At 49.4% G+C, this 16,138-nt stretch overlaps 6 protein-coding genes across 8 annotated transcripts; 4 read left to right on the top strand and 2 right to left on the bottom strand.

Annotated features, from left to right (window-relative positions):
* Positions 1-124: 124 nt before the first annotated feature.
* Positions 125-5,810, top strand: PPTG_08240 (hypothetical protein; the record flags this gene model as incomplete). The annotated part of the gene is made up of 3 exons (XM_008903180.1): positions 125-4,265; positions 4,333-5,123; positions 5,193-5,810. 3 exons carry the CDS (start codon positions 125-127, stop codon positions 5,727-5,729), a joined length of 5,469 nt encoding a protein of 1,822 aa, XP_008901428.1. The 3' UTR covers positions 5,730-5,810.
* Position 5,811: 1 nt separating this feature from the next.
* On the top strand, positions 5,812-7,421 carry PPTG_08241 (hypothetical protein). The gene is made up of 3 exons (XM_008903181.1): positions 5,812-6,842; positions 6,918-7,015; positions 7,087-7,421. The coding sequence occupies exons 1-3, from the start codon at positions 5,841-5,843 to the stop codon at positions 7,271-7,273; spliced, it is 1,287 nt and encodes a 428-aa protein (XP_008901429.1). The 5' UTR covers positions 5,812-5,840; the 3' UTR covers positions 7,274-7,421.
* On the bottom strand, positions 7,286-8,349 carry PPTG_08242 (hypothetical protein). Its single transcript, XM_008903182.1, has 3 exons — positions 8,016-8,349; positions 7,866-7,944; positions 7,286-7,795 (listed from the first exon to the last, which is right to left on the bottom strand). The coding sequence occupies exons 1-3, from the start codon at positions 8,204-8,206 to the stop codon at positions 7,433-7,435; spliced, it is 633 nt and encodes a 210-aa protein (XP_008901430.1). The 5' UTR covers positions 8,207-8,349; the 3' UTR covers positions 7,286-7,432.
* Positions 8,350-9,134: 785 nt separating this feature from the next.
* Positions 9,135-12,837, top strand: PPTG_08243 (hypothetical protein). 3 transcript variants are annotated; one of them, XM_008903184.1, is made up of 7 exons: positions 9,135-9,317; positions 9,409-9,552; positions 9,634-10,044; positions 10,114-10,191; positions 10,266-10,345; positions 10,408-11,017; positions 11,083-12,837. In XM_008903184.1, exons 1-7 carry the CDS (start codon positions 9,153-9,155, stop codon positions 11,335-11,337), a joined length of 1,743 nt encoding a protein of 580 aa, XP_008901432.1. In that variant the 5' UTR covers positions 9,135-9,152; the 3' UTR covers positions 11,338-12,837. The 3 variants fall into 3 exon arrangements, with proteins under 3 accessions (XP_008901432.1, XP_008901431.1, XP_008901433.1); XM_008903183.1 differs by having other exon boundaries at positions 9,409-10,044; XM_008903185.1 differs by having other exon boundaries at positions 9,409-10,044; positions 10,408-12,837.
* Positions 10,330-12,562, bottom strand: PPTG_08244 (hypothetical protein). The gene has a single exon (XM_008903186.1). It carries the CDS (start codon positions 12,425-12,427, stop codon positions 11,489-11,491), a length of 939 nt encoding a protein of 312 aa, XP_008901434.1. The 5' UTR covers positions 12,428-12,562; the 3' UTR covers positions 10,330-11,488.
* Positions 12,838-14,012: 1,175 nt separating the features above from the next.
* On the top strand, positions 14,013-16,112 carry PPTG_08245 (luminal-binding protein). Its single transcript, XM_008903187.1, has one exon. The coding sequence runs from the start codon at positions 14,052-14,054 to the stop codon at positions 16,026-16,028; it is 1,977 nt and encodes a 658-aa protein (XP_008901435.1). The 5' UTR covers positions 14,013-14,051; the 3' UTR covers positions 16,029-16,112.
* The last annotated feature ends 26 nt before the right edge of the window (positions 16,113-16,138 follow it).

Raw genomic sequence — 16,138 nt, forward strand, 5'->3', positions numbered from 1 at the left:
GCCTCGCGTTGAAATTGACGACTCGGAGCTCGTAGCTCAGCGAGAATCTCGCCTTCGTGATGATGAGCAAAGTATTGACAGTCCACCTCGGGTGCATTCGCCCAGAACTCTGTCAAAGAGACTGATGGCAGCTGTAGACTACCAAGAAGCAATCTTCGACGCACATATCCAGTTGTCCATGATGGAACACGCTCACGAATTGGAGACAGTACAAGCTGAAACCATCACGCTTGCACAGGCGTTTAAAGAAGAGATGGAGAATAACGCAACGTCTCATCAACTCGCATTGGATCACGCTACGCTGGAGAAAAAGTTTGACGGTGACATGCAAGACGTGATGCAGCAACTGGATACACTTCGACAAGTGGAAGAACAGGAGAGAGTTGCTACTGAGGCTCGACTGGAGCAAGAACTGAAACTAGCCAATTTGAGAGACTGCAGCGTACAGACAGAGTCCTCGCAACGCGTTGATGCTGCTACCCATGCAGCTCTGTGCGTTGATACATCTACGTCACCGATTCGATTTGGTGTTGATGCTGCAGTTCAGCACGATAATATTGAGCAAAAGATGGAAGTATCTCCCGTGACCGAATCGAATTATAAGTTGGAATACGCGAGTGAGGAAGAGGATGACGTTTATGACGAGACTTTCGAGAACCAGAGCCAAGTACATGCAGGCCAGCAGGTTCGCGATACAACAAGCGCCACCGATGTTCCCTCCGTAGCGGAATCGCTAACTCACAGCACTTCCAAGAGTGAAAATGAAAGTGACAGTGAAATTCAATCCGTGCTCTCTGACCAGGCGGATGACAATTACATGGAGTCGAGTGTAGCAGACAGCGTTGCCTATGAGGAAAGTTTTGCTGAAGAGAGTGCGGCAGTGAGTGCGGACATTGATGATGAAGTTCACGACAATGAATCGAGTCAAGCTAAAGCTGATGAGTCGGTGTCGGTAGCAACGGACTATGATGATGATTTTGAGGCGTCCTCACCTAAAATGAAAGCAAATGTCCGTGGAATGAGTCAGGAAGCCGCTGGAGATTCTGTTGAAGAGAAGAGTGGTGAAACAAATGTCGAAGCAGAGTCAAGATCCAGTGCTTCAGAGCTATCAGACGTAGATGATAATGAACCCAGTGACGCGCCTGGATCCTCAGAAGTGGCAGCAGAAGATTTTGAGCATGAAAGTGATGGTGCCAAGTCAGTTTCTATGCCGGAAGAAGAAGAGCAATATGAAGAGGAAGAACGATATAAAGACGACGCGTTCGTGTCAATGAGTGAAGATTTCTCTGCCCAAAGGGACATCATTGTCGAAACTGAAACAGAAAATGTCATTGTTTCGCAGCAATTAGACATAGAGGACAACACAAACGAACCCAATCACGTGCCTGAAATCTCCGAAGTGGCCGAAGAAGAAGATTATGAGCAAGAAAATGATCGTGTCAAGTCAGTTTCTGTGCAGGAGGAGAAAGAACAATACGAGGATAAGTTTGTGTCAATGAGAGAAGATTTGTCTGCTCAAAAGGACATCATTGTCGAAGCTGAAACAGAAGACAACACAAACGAACCCAGTAACGTTTCTGGGACGTCGGAGGTGGCCGAAGAAGAAGATGATTATGAGCATGATCAAGTCAAGTCAGTTTCTGTGCAGGAAGAAGAACAATATGAAGAAGAGCAATACGAAGACGACACATTTGTGTCGATGAGTGAAGATTTTTCTGCCCATAAGGGCATTGTCGTCGAAGCTGAAATAATTGAAAATACTGAGATTGTTGAACAAGGGGAAGAAGACAACGAAGCCAGTGTACACGGTGATAGCGAGTACGATGACGACTTCGCGTCTGTCAGTGAGAATACCCAAGGCCAAACTACTGACCTAGCTAATAACTCGGCCGTAGATGAGTCGGAGATTGAAGAGCATGAAGAACACGAGAAGGCAATTGATACTGGTGAAATCTCGAGTGATAGTGAGCATGAGTCCCGTGCTTCTGGTGATGAAATTGGCGGATCGGATGAAAGGGAATACTCGACTGATAATTTTGAAAGTGAACATCTGGAAGAGTCTACACTGCCTCGAATTGAGCCTATACTAGAAGAGCAATCTGTAGGCGTTCAAGTGGGACATTCGAGCTCCGAAGATTCGTCCATGACAAATCTATTAGTCGCCGAGGTTGCGGCACTACAAGAGGCGGCAAATGCGACTTTCAACGCTCGCTCTGAAGAAAACAAAATAGCTAACAAGAAAGCCAAAGTCGAAGAATTGCTGCGGGCGAAAGAGCGGATTTTAAGTCAGCAAAAAGAGGTATTTCGTCGCGAAGAAGAGAAGCGACGAGTGGATCTCTTTGCGAAACTGGCACTTGGAGTGGATGTGCAGGGTGAACTGCGTCGAGCAAAAGATGAGATTTCACAGCATCTAGCTCGTGACTTTGACGCCTTGCAGGAGACGTATCCAATTCTAAAGATCAGCGAAAATGTAGCTTCTACTAAGGAGCGTAAAAAGCAAACACCTTCAGTGATGAGTAAACTATTCGGCAAGAACGCTATTGACAGATCTGCAGTAGTTGAAGAATCATACAACGAATACGGCGCCGAGTCGTTTGAAGAGGTACATAATGACGAGCTTAATACGTCAAAAGTTGGTAGCGATGAGGTTGTGGAGGACGACAAATACGGTGCCGAGTCGTTTGAAGTGGTACAGAATGACGAGCATAATACGTCAGAAGTTGGTAGCGATGAGGCTGAGGAAGACGACGAATACGAAGCTGGAGAGGTACATAATGACGAGCATAATGCGTCAGAAGTTGGCAGCGATGAGGCTGTAGAGGATGAAGAATACGACGCCGAGTCGTTTGAAGAGGCACAGAACGACGAGCATAATACGGCAGAAGTTGATAGCGATGAGGTTATGGAAGACGAATACGACGCCGAGTCGTTTGAAGATGTACAGAATGGTGAGCATCATACAGTAGAAGTTGGTAGCGACAAGGCTTTGGAAGACAGTGCCGCACACAAAACTGATGCAGTGGAAGCCGAAAATTTAAGTGTTGAGGTTACATCTGACGTTCCCAGTCCCCAATCCGATATTAACGAGGATGTAGTTCAAAGCGTTGTTGACGACGATGCAGACAATGTTGTTGGCGAACAAGAAGCCACTGGATCGAATGCTGAGGTTGCAATCACGAAGATTGTAGAGCCTACTAAGGAGGAGAGTGCAAAAGAAGAAGAGCTTTCGGAAGCAATTGAAAATATCGAGGCGCAGCTTCAAGATGAACAAGTTTCGAAGCCTGTGAGCCCTGCAAAACATGCGCCGGATCACGCTGAGTCTGCTCCGAACGAAAGCAGGTTGTTGGATGTTTCAGTGTCAGTCTCGCTGTCACGTTCTGACGAAGCGGAATCGTTTACAAAGAGTATTGAAGAGCGATCCGCTCGACTTGAAGCTTTAAAACAGCGGATTGAAGTCCGCAAGACTGAAATACTTGCCGTTCAAAAGCAAATGAGAGTCGAGCGGCGTAGAGAGAAGCTCGTCGCTGAAGAGAAACTTCTATGGGACGAGATGGAGTCTGTCCAGAGGTTACTTCGTGCTGACGAAGCGGCATTGGCATTGAGCCAACAACGCAACCGGTTGGAAATGATGCATCTCAAAGCGAGAGAGATGAAGAACTTCGTCGACAGGAACTCCAACAAAAAAGTATATGAACAAGAAAGTAATATGTTGCTCGGGTTTGACTATATCGAGGAGGCACAACCCACTCACAATCAGGAACGATATGAATCAAGTTTGCCTAGACGGGATCATACAATTAGAGGATTCGACTTGCTTGAAGGATATGCCTACGTCGAGGCTGCTGAGTCTGGCGATTTCAACGAGTATAAATCAACAGCCGGTATCCTTGGAACAAAGAGTTGTTTGAGCGAAGGAAGCAGTGGAGCTGCTGAAAGTGGAAGTGTCAAGTCAGATGATGACGAGCACGGTACAGAATTTACAGAGGACAAAGCTCTATCTTATGAGACCACCTCAGTGGATACACACCCTCTTGAAAAAGACGATAAAGGCAGCAGTGTGATTCAACACGAAACTGATATCCAGCCCCCTGAATCGGATAATTATGAGGATATTGTGTCGGACCAACAGTTGAATCTGCTTAGCGCAGATCTACTGTCACCACTGTCCAACGAGCTTCATCCATCTGACGCTCCTCCAGGTAAAGATCATGTGGACCAAGTGACTGATCTGCTGTACGCTGACTTATTCCAAGAAGTCGAAGAAGGTTTGTTTGCATACGTTCTATTACTTGAATACAGAAAACTGACACTGTGTATTCTGCTTTCGCTCAGACATAATGACTGCCATTAGATCCAAAAGAACTGTCCAAGATAAACCGCAGGAGGAGGTGAACACCGGACTATTAGGTGTAGAAGGTATTCCGCAGATACCCTCTGCTTCAGTCAACGATGAACTCAATGCCAATGCTCAGACGAGTGACGTAGGAGACGACAGTATTGACTCCAGATACACAGCGGATTGGAATGTGGATCAGTCTTCCGAAAATATAATTCTAGAGTCGACTAGAATGGAGCCACCTATCGAAGATTTGGGCGAACGTGTTGACGAGGAGGAAATTGCGAGCGTTGAAGATTCAAATTCAGCGATGTATGCTGACTCCTTCCATGATGAAAGCTCTTTCAATTTCAAGGAAGACGATGAATTATCGACAGAAATCTCACCTACTCAAGTATCCTCAAGCAAGAATCCAACGAAATATATGGGATCAGTTGTGAAGGTTGATAGACAAAGAGAACCCGAAAACGAATCTGAAGAAAAACAACGCGAAACAATCGATGCCACTGACAAGATACACCTAAGCGAGCGTGTGGCAGATGCAATTTTCGCAACTGTATTCGACGAAGTTATAAGCTCCGAGCTGCAGCAATGGTCTCGCCGACAGCCCACGGATAAATCTACCAGCAGCCCACAGGTTGCTATCAAACGCAGTGGAACAACTTCACCATCACCAGCCAAATCGACGCCCGATTTAAAGATGCCCATTCCCCGTCAGGACCCAAGAGCCCGTGATCTTGCCATAACACGAAGAATCCTGGATCAGCTAGAGATTTTTGACGGAGAGGTACGACTCCAATTTATCAATTCCTGGGCTAATACTTGTTTCTCTAACACTTTTTCAATGAATAAACAGATTCGTCTTCCAGCGCTCAATAGTTTTGCCGTCGGTAATGACTCCTACAACGCTCGCGTCCTCTACGACAGCGTTGAGGCCATCGCTTGTGATTGCTTTAGTGCAATCCAACAGTCTTTATCAAATGAGCGTACGCTTGACAGTGCGTCGGTGCTTGCAGTTGTCCACCGCCACGTCCAAGCCAAAATCGAGGAGCTGTTGATAATCCGAGCACAACCCGAACATGAACTGGAGCGACAACTCCAGTTAATATCGGATGAATCAGGCGCCGAAACAGGACTCACCACTGACGTGCTACTATCTCAAAACTGCATCGCGTCCAACGTGAGCAGCATCGTGGCTAAAGTTCAATCAGATATAAGCAGAAGGACCGAGGAGCTCTCAACGACAATGCCACCCACTCGACCTCGTACGCCAATCTCCCGAGCCAAGAACACATCCATCCTATCGTCACTACAAATCCAGCAAGACGAAGAACTACAGCAACGGATCGCAAGTATGATCCTCAGTGACTTATTGCACGATGCCGGCCTCTGAAGATTTTCTTTGACATACGACCACCGAAATGATCCGTTTTGAAAGTTTATACAAATTTATAAAAATGAACCAACTGTAACAATTGATATTTACACCGTGAACCATCAGTTCATGACCATGAACTCACCTGCAGTGGTGACGACGTTACTGGAGTGGCTCAAGGCCCATGGAGGCGTCGACAGCTTGCTGGACATTCGGTACCTCGGTAAACTCGAGGGCCATGGTGTGTTCGCTAAGCAGGCGTTGACTAGCGGCCAAGTAACGCTGCGTGTTCCGTTCAAGCTCACGATGAACACCGAGTCCGCTGCCAAATCCGACCTTGCCCCCGTACTGGAAAAGTACCCACAGATTCCGGACGACGAGGTGCTAGCATTACATTTGATGCACGAGCGCAGCAAAAGCAACGATTCATTCTTCGCTCCATTCATTGCGTCACTACCCACGACGTTCGACCTTCCGGTCTTCTGGTCGGATTCCGAGCTGAACGAATTAAAGGGCACCAATGTGCTGCTACTGACGCAGTTGATGAAGAAGCAACTGCAGAGGGACTTTGAGAATATCCACCAAGCTGTGGCGGAGGATTTCCCCGAGATTTTTGCGTCGCTACCGACTCTGACACTGGACGACTATACTTGGGCCATGAGCGTCATCTGGAGTCGCGCGTTTGGGGTGACGCGAGAAGCGAAATACATACGTGTGCTGTGCCCAGCCATGGATATGTTTAACCACGACGTGAGCTTGCGTAACCCATTGGACGACTTCGTTTCATTCGATGAGAAGACGCAGATGTTGACTCACCATGTTCCGAAGGAGGTGGTGGCGGGATTGGCGTTGCAAATCAGTTACGGCCAATACTCGAACGCGAAGCTACTGTATTCCTACGGATTCGTTGCAAAGGAGAATCCTCGTCGAGCGGTGGATTTCTGGATGAAGATTCCACCTAACGACCCGTACCTGAAGTTGAAGCAAACTGTCCTGGACTCGAACGAACTCACACGCGACCAGACATACGATTTTTGCGGCACCCTCTTCAAAAATGATGTCGATGAGAGATTGCTTGCTACTCTGCGTGTGGTTCTGATGAACGAACAGGAAATTCGTATGTACAAAAAGGTTTGTTGTCTCCGTATTGCGGTATTTGGTATGCTAAACATGGAGTACTGACAGATTGTTCGCTTTTTTCTTTAGGCTTTTGAGAAATCGATCCTTAGCGTGCGCAATGAATTGGCTGTGTACGAAAACTTACAGACTACTTGTCGCCGCAAGCTCTCGAACTATCCAACAACGTATGCTCTGTGTTTTTTTGTTGCTGGGTAGTTGTGATTTTGACTAACCATTTGAATTCTCTCTACGACAGCCTTGAAGAGGACGAAGCGACCCTGGCTAAAACTGAAACAGAAGCGAACCCTCGTCTATCGTTCGCAGTACGTGTACGTGTTGAGGACAAACAAGTGCTCACAGGCGCGATTGACACACTGGAGAAATGGAAGCAGGTTCTTGCTTCCAACCCTGAAAAGTATCCACCAAGCACTACACGATCGTGAATCCAGAGATTTTGTTGCAAATGACAATCATTTTCTTAGTTTTCGTCATCGTTAGCGTCTATTTACCGCTATAAATTTGTACAAGCTCTGGTGATCAATAACGCAAAGCTTTGGTAACATTGAGAAAAGTCACATTGGTTCTGGTATCACCACCGTGATTTAGTTGGTCAGCTTGCGGTTCAGTAACTGGCGCAATACGCTCGACGTGAAGTATGGTAAGCGAGCATCCACCTCGTCGTCATTGAGGTACTTGGCTCCGCCAATGTGACCACGGCAGTTTGGTGCGCCGCAACGGCAGTCGAACTTCTCGTCCATGTCCCACTCACTGGTGGAGTAGTCGAATGTCAAGTGCTCGCCCTCTTTGATCGGCTTGATAGCGATGAACGATACCTTGGCTTCGTTCTCGGCCATGTCGATACGCGTGTTGGGGCTGCAACTGTGGTTTACAAACTCCAATCCACCAGTGAAATCCATGTGCTTGTCGGGAGTGATCTGTACCGTGAACCGGGTGGGCTTCGGATACTGTATCAAGGATACAACGCAAGAGTGAGTCATCCAAGCTTATCATCATCGAAGACCGCTACCAACGTACAGTAGTGCCGGGTGCCGAGCCAATGACATCGTCCTTCTTGAAGTTCTGTCCTGCCACAGCCGAGCGCCAGTGTTCATCCCTGTCAAAGCAAAACATTTGCGGCGTTAGTCAAATAAAGAGGGGGCGTCGATGCCACATGTAAGTACTGACAATTGCTCGATGTAGAATCTTCCGTCCGAGCCATCGGGCACGTAGCTGAGCTTGCCGCTTTGCTGTGCTTCGTGTCCATGGCCATTAATCTTTACGCGCTTGACGCTAGTCGAGGCAGTGGCGGCAGCGAAGTGGCGGCGAGCGACTGTGCCGACGGAGCGCGAGACCAAAGGAATGTTGCGAGTGAGCATTGTGGGAGAGTGGAGTTGAGAGCGGAGGCTTGTGCTTCTTCCGATGTGAAATTGACAATGAGGAGACTGCGGGATATTTTGCAATGCAGCCGCGAGGGTGACGACGGCGCGGCCACATGCACCTTCCTGCAGACACGATCCCGGTACACAGTCATTGTTGCGTTTCAAGTCGCAGATCGGGGCAACAGTCAGATAAGGCTGCTGAACTCGTACATATGAGCTTCAGTATGAATGTAAATATGTCACAAGCAACATAGTGAAACCCATATAGCGAGGACGAGAGTGACACGTAAACGACGGGTTAGGGGTTGAAGTTGCGAAACGTCTTCAACCTGCTTCAGTTTTGCCACGCAGCTGGTACCAAGTGTCGAGGTCCGAAGAAATCGCCAACTACAGAAGATTTTGCTGCTTCGATTGCTGCTTAGATCTGGAGTCATGCTGACAAAGAAGCTAGCGTTGTCGTCGGGTATCTGTAGCTTGCGCATTCACTTCTTTTTCTTGAGTATGTAACCCAAGCGGATCCCGTTTGAACTTTTCACGACGGATCCCGTTTGAACTTTTCACGCCGAGTTCATGGGGTAAACTCGCAGTGCCAAAATGAACGTTGACGACCCGCCTCGAGCTCATCCTGCCTGTACCATCATCGCTCACGAAGTGATCATCCACATCGGCAACGTGGCATTGTTGCAAGTTGCACATTGTACTGAGATAGAGGTCATCATAGCCATAGGTCAAAGCATTGTGAAGACAACGGTTTGGCCGGTATAATATCCTTTTTGTGGCACTGAAGTGTCCGCGCTTGAAAAAAGCTTCAGGATTCTGTTGCTGGTACAAGTTACTAGTTAAGTAAGAGATATCCAAAGGTGTCTCTAAATTGATATCATTTTTTAGAATTAAACTATGTACGCCACATAATATTTAAGCTTCCTCAAGAATTACCGTGACGATGCAGGCGTCGCTAAAGACCTGCTCGCTCGAAGAGCTCAAGAAGGAGCCGTGGCGGCTGCAGATCCAGGCGGACAACACAGCTGAGCAGCTGCGCAGTCTGGTGCTCAAGAACTACCACGTCTTCATCCAGAGCAACCAGTGCGCTGCAATTGTCAAGGATGACGTACGTACATTAGATTCCTCAATCATCCCGAAATAATTACTCCGCGTGTCTTCTAATCAAACCTTCACAATACCTTTTTACTGTCACACAGCTAGCGGACCTTAAGGAGGAGACTACCAAGATCGAAGCCGCCATTCCAGAGCTACAGAAATACTGCGCCGAGTTCCAGAAGGAGGTGGCGGACGTCGTGGCCAAGCACGGTGACATCCAGTTCGTCTTCGAACACTATTTGCAGGTGAGAGATATATTTTCCATTGCAGAATTCTCTGTCACTCATATTGCAAGTATTGCGTTTATTGTTGTATGCCTTAATCAGTTAACGGAGCTGCTGGAGATCCCGCAGCTACTGGAGGCATGCATCCACAACGAGCTATTCGACTCGGCCCTGGACGTGATTAAGTTTGCCAACGAGGCGTTCCAAGCGGATGAGAACGCCGAGACATCGCGCAATGTCGTTATTGACTGCTTGGTGCGCGAGGTGGCGGAGATGATCGGGATCATGCGCGAGAAATTGCTGCAAAAGCTGCGTGAAGACCTGCAGCTGGCGCTGTGTGTTCGGATTGTGGGTTATCTCCGTCGTCTTGACGCACTCATCGAGAAACATGGAGCTGCAGGGGTGGGTCTGTTGGAGTACGAGAAGCAGCTGAAGGAGGAGTTTCTTGCCTGCAGAAATGTGTGGTTGTCCTCCTTGAGCCGAGGCATTTCATCGTCTGACCCGTATCAATATGTACGTCCATCATATAAGTTCAACTGATCCCATTTAAGTGAATTCGATCTCTTACATTACTGGTTGTAGATTATCCAAGTCATCGACATCAAGCGGACGAGCTGGTTTGACTTGATCACTCAGTATTCGGCCATCTTTGGCAGCGAGGTACGTCAAGCAACAAGGCAATGTCTTGTCTAGTGCAATGGTTCACAAATTGGCTATATTGTTTGTGTATGTAGAATGTTGATGGCAAGGTGGATCCTCCGCTGTGCCGCTGGGCTACAGCGACGGTCGCCAACTTTATCCAGATTCTTATGAAGTACGTTTGATAGTCCATCTATCCGACGATCAACCCTTGGCTAAATGTTTCTTTGCGGCCAGGCAACTACCAAAGATCGATGACTTCAGCTCGATTGCCACAATTCTCGAACAGAGCTTATTCTTTGGAGGGTCACTGGGTCGTGTCGGTGTCGACTTCAGAGCTGTACTGGTCGTGTATTTCGAGGACCACGTGCTGAACCTCATGACAGAATACTGGCGAGCAGCTTGTCGCGAGTTTCAGGAGAATCTGAAGGCTCACTCACTTGCAGCATCTTCATTTGCGACGTCCTCGAAGACACCTATCGTCATTGCGTCGTGCCGTTCTAATGGAGGTGGCAGTAACTTCCCTTTCGCCTCCCGTTCGGCAGCGACTTCCTCGGATGGGGAAGACTATTCACCGCCACGCTGTCTGATGTCGTTCCCTTTGCTGGCCGAGTTTACCAACGCACTGCTTTCGTCGCTGAATGAATTGCGACTGTGTGCAATCTCGTCGCTGCAGAATCGATTGGGCAAGAAGTATCAAAGTGCAATTGGCACCATGTTGCTCACAATCGCCGACTTTGTCGAGGAGAACGGGCTAGATCTGCATGCCTCAAGTGGAGATAGTACTATGACTCCGAGAAATGCAAGAGCAGCAGCACTTACAGACTCTGTTCGTGCGACGAATGAGGTACGAAATACTGTCAATTGTTGCTAGAAGGAGTGTCTTAAGTCCGACGTCTTGCTCTCTCGCAGGTTATTCGTGCTGAACTCGTGCCGTATCTGATTAAATGCTTCCATCGTCTGTTCCCGGTGCCATCGGCTGCTACCCTCAGCGCTGCTAACGCGGTGACTAAGGAAATCGAAGGCTTTGACGAAATCATGCGTGAAGCTGGCCTGTTGATTTCTTCGCCGTCTGACGAGACCGAAACGAAGACAGAGGTCGATGCAAACGCAGAATTATCGGAGACACCAACTGTGGACGCGGATGGTACAGACACAATCGAGTAGATGCGAACCCAAGGCAGCAGATACGTGTACTGTAGAGCTGCTATTGTCAATAACTGGTGTAGACGCGCATACCTGGAATGATGCAAGACTTCATGCTGATGATAGTATGGCTTTAACTGACGTAGTGGGGTCTATAAGTTGCGTCACTGCTTTAAGGGAGAGCAATACGCAGTCCATCATAGGTCATTTCGATGTTCAGGCCCTTCTCCTGACCCATTTTCGGCAACTCAACGCTGTGCTTGGGGTAGTCGAAGTCGTGGCTCATACCCGTAAGCAACGTACGCTTCGGCTTGAAGGTCGCAATCTCCTCCATCACTTTTTGCAAGTTCATGTGCGTGCTGTGATACTTGTCCAGATACAACGCGTCGATCAGCAAAACATCAATGGGAGGTTTACTTGTATCGTTTAAGAAAGTCTTCGTCTCCTCCGGGATCTCACTCACATCGGAGATGTAGATGAATCTTGCGCCAACTTCGTACCCAAATTCAAATCCGAACGAAGTGTATCCAGCACCATGAATGACAGGAAAAGGGAGGAATTTAATGCCACAAGTCTCGAACGGTTCCCACGAATTGAACGCGTCAATTTGAAGCTTGGCGGTCCATCGGAATGGCTTCGGCACTGCTTCCCCAGGCGGAGGCAAAGGCTCATTGTCAATCAGATAAGGGAATTTGGTAATGACACCATGACTCGTGAGCTCACTACAGTACACTTTCATGGCCTCTGGTGGGATCTTGTACAGTTCCTTGGTCACTGGATCGACAGTCTCTACAGTGGCCTGCACCTCGCGTAGGTCGTCCATTCCCAGCAGTGCATCTGCGTGGTCGTGCGTCAGCACAAGCGAGTGAACAGCCGAGACGCCGATTTGAGGGAAGATCCGCAATGCTGACTCACGGAAGGTTTTGCCACAGTCGATGAGGACATTTTTGTCGTTCTGGAGGTTCCGCACGAGCAGACTTGGATTGAGTCGGCGGTTCTTGGAGTCAGGGTTGACGTGCGCTTCGTGACACACGGCGCAGTTCTTGTTCAGCACACAGCGCATGGACGGCACCGACGACGACGGACCGCAACCGAGTACAACAACTTCCATTGTTGCGAGCAGGTCCCCTGAAGTGGTGGGGTCTGGATTTGGCGTAAAAATCACCTGTGCATAAACTTGTCCGTTTCGCTGTACTAGTACCGGCTAAAGATGATCTTGCACGGTTGCAAGCTGCATCAATAGCTGTAGAGGTAAGTTAGCAATGGCGTTTCTTCTTCATACTGCATCCATCTTTGGCAGTGCGGTGTTGTTCGCATTGAATCAGGTGGCGAAATAAATTAATAGTAGAAGTAATTGCTGGCAGTTGATTTGGAACAGGAGAAAGCGAGCCGAGCTAATTCAGTATTACTACGTGGTACTCGAAGTTCTAGCGATGGCGCCAAATGCACCGTTGCCGCGGCACTCGAGGCGTAGGCCATCACGGAATGTAATCCGGTATATGAGTTCGTGACTCTCTGTGCCATTGAATATAATATGAAGTCGTCCGAGCCTAACAGCATGGTCGTGACTCACGACTCGTCAGTCAGACCCCGATCTTGGTGATGGAGGACCGTCTTACCGTAATCGACGAATCCGTCTGATTGATTTTTTTTATCGCTGCGAAAGTGTAGGCTGGCCGTATTTGAAATCCGAATTGGTTTGGTTTGCGTGCTGAGTACTGGCGAGAACAATCTAAGATGGGCAATGCTTAAGTAAATTGTGCCGTGTAGACGAACGGTGACCTTCCTGCCGATGGCTCTCGATTTGAGATTCCCTGCCCAACTCAGGTTTATCATCAAAACTAAGAAGTAGAGTGTAGCCACTTAGCTGTAACTTGAAGTGCATGTAATAAATGATCCCATTGAACGGGTGACTCGCCAGTGGTGAAGAGGAAGATACTAATCCTTGTAAAGCAGTGCATGACTGGCTAGACCAGTGGTCTAAGACCACCATTGGTGTCGTTGTATGCTCCATTTCAATAACCTCGATGTGGCTACAACATCTATATTCTTTTCACCGTAGAGATGCCTGTTGCTGTTCGTAAGATTCTTCTTCGATTGCGCACTGCCTCCACGTTTTTTACAGATCGACTAGCGCATTGTAAACAGCAAGTCGCTTGCTCTTGTCCATGCCACCTCAGTCTCCTGCTTCTTCAGCTCCACGTGCCTTTGCAAATCACCACTGCGCTGTTCTTGTGCCACGTGGAGAGTTGCCCCCAGTTAAGTACGATCCAGACCTAGGACCACTGGATTACGTGGCAGAATTAGCAGTGCCGCCTGAATGCTCGCCCAATGCTGAGACTGGGGAGCTAATAGCTGCCAGAAAACAATGTGCCACACGAGTGTTCTCGATCCGTTCGTGTGGCATTGGACATGTTCTTCATCATCCCGTGTATGGCGTAGCGTGTCGTCCAACAACAAACATATCTTCGCACTTAACCGGGCATCAACGACGCGTGGCAATCGTTCACTTGTTTTCAGTAAGAACCTTACAAATTTGCAGTCAATTCTAGGCGGGTTTCTAGAAGACCCGTTTCTAGAAACCCGCCACAGCCACGTCAGCACGGCATTTTTCTTGAAATTTGTATGCTTCCCTGTATTTGAAGCACTCCGATCTTTTGACTTCCACGCGTTGCCAAGCTAAAAGAATGTCATTATCGTTTTCGCCAACGAGAAGCTAAAGCACACAGAGAAGGATGAACCTCTCGAAGATTATCCTCATGGCGGCGGCGGCCTTCGCCGGCGTCGTGGTGGCCGACGACGCCTCCAAGGGCCCGCGCGGCCCCGTTATCGGTATCGACCTGGGCACGACCTACTCGTGCGTGGGCATTTACAAGGACCAGAAGGTGGAAATCATCGCTAACGACCAGGGTAACCGTATCACGCCCTCGTACGTCGCCTGGGACTCGAACGACGAGCGTCTGATTGGCGATGGTGCCAAGAACCAGGCCACTATCAACCCGGAGAAGACGCTGTTCGATGTCAAGCGTCTCATCGGTCGCAAGTACAACGACAAGTCGGTGCAGGCCGACAAGAAGCTGCTGCCCTACAACCTCGTGAACAAGGACGGCAAGCCTTTCATTGAGGTGGAGGTCAAGGGTGAGAAGCGCCAGTTTGCCCCCGAAGAGGTCTCGGCCATGGTGCTCACCAAGATGAAGCAGATTTCGGAAGGTTACATCGGTCGCGAGGTGTTCGACGCCGTCGTGACGGTGCCCGCCTACTTCAACGACGCCCAGCGTCAGGCCACCAAGGATGCCGGTACCATTGCCGGTCTGACTGTCCAGCGTATCATTAACGAGCCCACGGCTGCTGCCATTGCCTACGGTATTGACAAGAAGGCTCAGGGCGAGAAGAACGTGCTAGTGTTCGATCTGGGTGGCGGTACCTTCGATGTGACGCTGCTGGCCATTGACGGTGGTGTGTTTGAGGTGCTGGCCACCAACGGTGACACTCACTTGGGCGGTGAGGACTTTGACCAGCGTATCATGCAGTACTTCATCAAGAAGTGGAAGAAGGACAAGAACCTCGACGTGGCCTCGGACAAGCGTGCTCTGCAGAAGCTCCGTCGTGAGGCTGAACGTGTCAAGCGTGCTCTGTCGGCTCAGGCTCAGGCTCGTCTTGAGATCGAGTCGCTTCTGGATGGTGAGGACTTCACCGAGTCCCTGAGTCGTGCTCGTTTCGAGAAGCTTAACGAGGATTTGTTCAAGAAGACGTTGGGCCCTGTGGAGAAGGTGATGAAGGACGCTGACCTCAAGAAGTCGGAGGTCGACGAGATTGTGCTGGTTGGTGGCTCTACTCGTATCCCCAAGGTGCAGCAGCTGATCAAGGACTACTTCAACGGCAAGGAACCCTCGCGTGGTGTGAACCCCGATGAGGCTGTCGCTTACGGTGCTGCTGTCCAGGGCGGTATCCTGGGTGGCGAGCAGGACGACTTGACCAAGGACGTGCTTCTTATCGATGTGGTGCCTCTGTCCCAGGGTATTGAGACTGTGGGTGGTGTCATGACGAAGCTGATCAACCGTAACACTGTTATCCCGACCAAGAAGTCGCAGACCTTCTCGACGTACCAGGACAACCAGCCTGCTGTGCTGATCCAGGTGTTCGAGGGTGAGCGTGCCATGACCAAGGACAACCGTCTTCTGGGCAAGTTCGAGCTCACTGGTCTGCCCCCTGCTCCGCGTGGTGTGCCCCAGATTGAAGTGACGTTCGAGATCGACGCCAACGGTATCCTGCAGGTGTCTGCTGAGGACAAGGGCACTGGTAAGGCCGAGACGATCACGATCACTGCTGAGAAGGGCCGTCTGTCCCAGGAGGAGATCGACCGCATGGTCCAGGAGGCCGCGGAGTTCGCCGACGAGGACAAGAAGGTCAAGGACCGTATCGATGGCCGCAACGCTCTCGAGGGATACCTGTACAGCCTGAAGAACAACGTGGAGGAGAAGCTCGAGGACAAGATCGACGAGGACGACAAGGACACGGTGCTCACTGCTGTGCAGGACGCCATGGACTGGCTCGAGGACAACCAGGAGGCCGACAAGGAAGACTTCGAGGCCAAGCAGAAGGAGGTCGAGAAGCTCGTCAACCCCATCATGTCCAAGGTCTACCAGGGCGGCGCTGCCCCGGAGGACGAGGACTACGACGACGAGGAGGAAGACGAACACGACGAGCTGTAGACGAACACGCCCGGATCGCGGAATGCATTTGGAAAAGTTTGTAGTCTCCGTTATTTCTTAAGTACAAGGTGATTTTTCCTTACATTTTGCTACTTGATGATGCAGATCCT

Source organism: Phytophthora parasitica, assembly GCF_000247585.1.
Source record: "Phytophthora parasitica INRA-310 unplaced genomic scaffold supercont2.15, whole genome shotgun sequence".
Classification (NCBI taxonomy): Eukaryota; Oomycota; class Peronosporomycetes; order Peronosporales; family Peronosporaceae; genus Phytophthora; species Phytophthora nicotianae.

Bases quoted from the DNA above. Each gene is read 5' to 3' on its own strand.
- PPTG_08241 (XM_008903181.1), top strand. From the start codon at position 5,841: ATGACCATGAACTCACCTGCAGTGGTGACGACGTTACTGGAGTGGCTC. The intron at 6,843-6,917 runs GTTTGTTGTCTC...TTTTTTCTTTAG, and splicing joins AAATTCGTATGTACAAAAAG to GCTTTTGAGAAATCGATCCT. The intron at 7,016-7,086 runs GTATGCTCTGTG...TCTCTACGACAG, and splicing joins CTCTCGAACTATCCAACAAC to CCTTGAAGAGGACGAAGCGA.
- PPTG_08242 (XM_008903182.1), bottom strand. From the start codon at position 8,206: ATGCTCACTCGCAACATTCCTTTGGTCTCGCGCTCCGTCGGCACAGTC. The intron at 7,945-8,015 runs GTCAGTACTTAC...TTGCTTTGACAG, and splicing joins AGATTCTACATCGAGCAATT to GGATGAACACTGGCGCTCGG. The intron at 7,796-7,865 runs GTACGTTGGTAG...TCCTTGATACAG, and splicing joins GCTCGGCACCCGGCACTACT to TATCCGAAGCCCACCCGGTT.
- PPTG_08243 (XM_008903183.1), top strand. From the start codon at position 9,153: ATGCAGGCGTCGCTAAAGACCTGCTCGCTCGAAGAGCTCAAGAAGGAG. The intron at 10,346-10,407 runs GTACGTTTGATA...CTTTGCGGCCAG, and splicing joins TTTATCCAGATTCTTATGAA to GCAACTACCAAAGATCGATG. The intron at 11,018-11,082 runs GTACGAAATACT...GCTCTCTCGCAG, and splicing joins CTGTTCGTGCGACGAATGAG to GTTATTCGTGCTGAACTCGT.
- PPTG_08244 (XM_008903186.1), bottom strand. From the start codon at position 12,427: ATGGAAGTTGTTGTACTCGGTTGCGGTCCGTCGTCGTCGGTGCCGTCC.
- PPTG_08245 (XM_008903187.1), top strand. From the start codon at position 14,052: ATGAACCTCTCGAAGATTATCCTCATGGCGGCGGCGGCCTTCGCCGGC.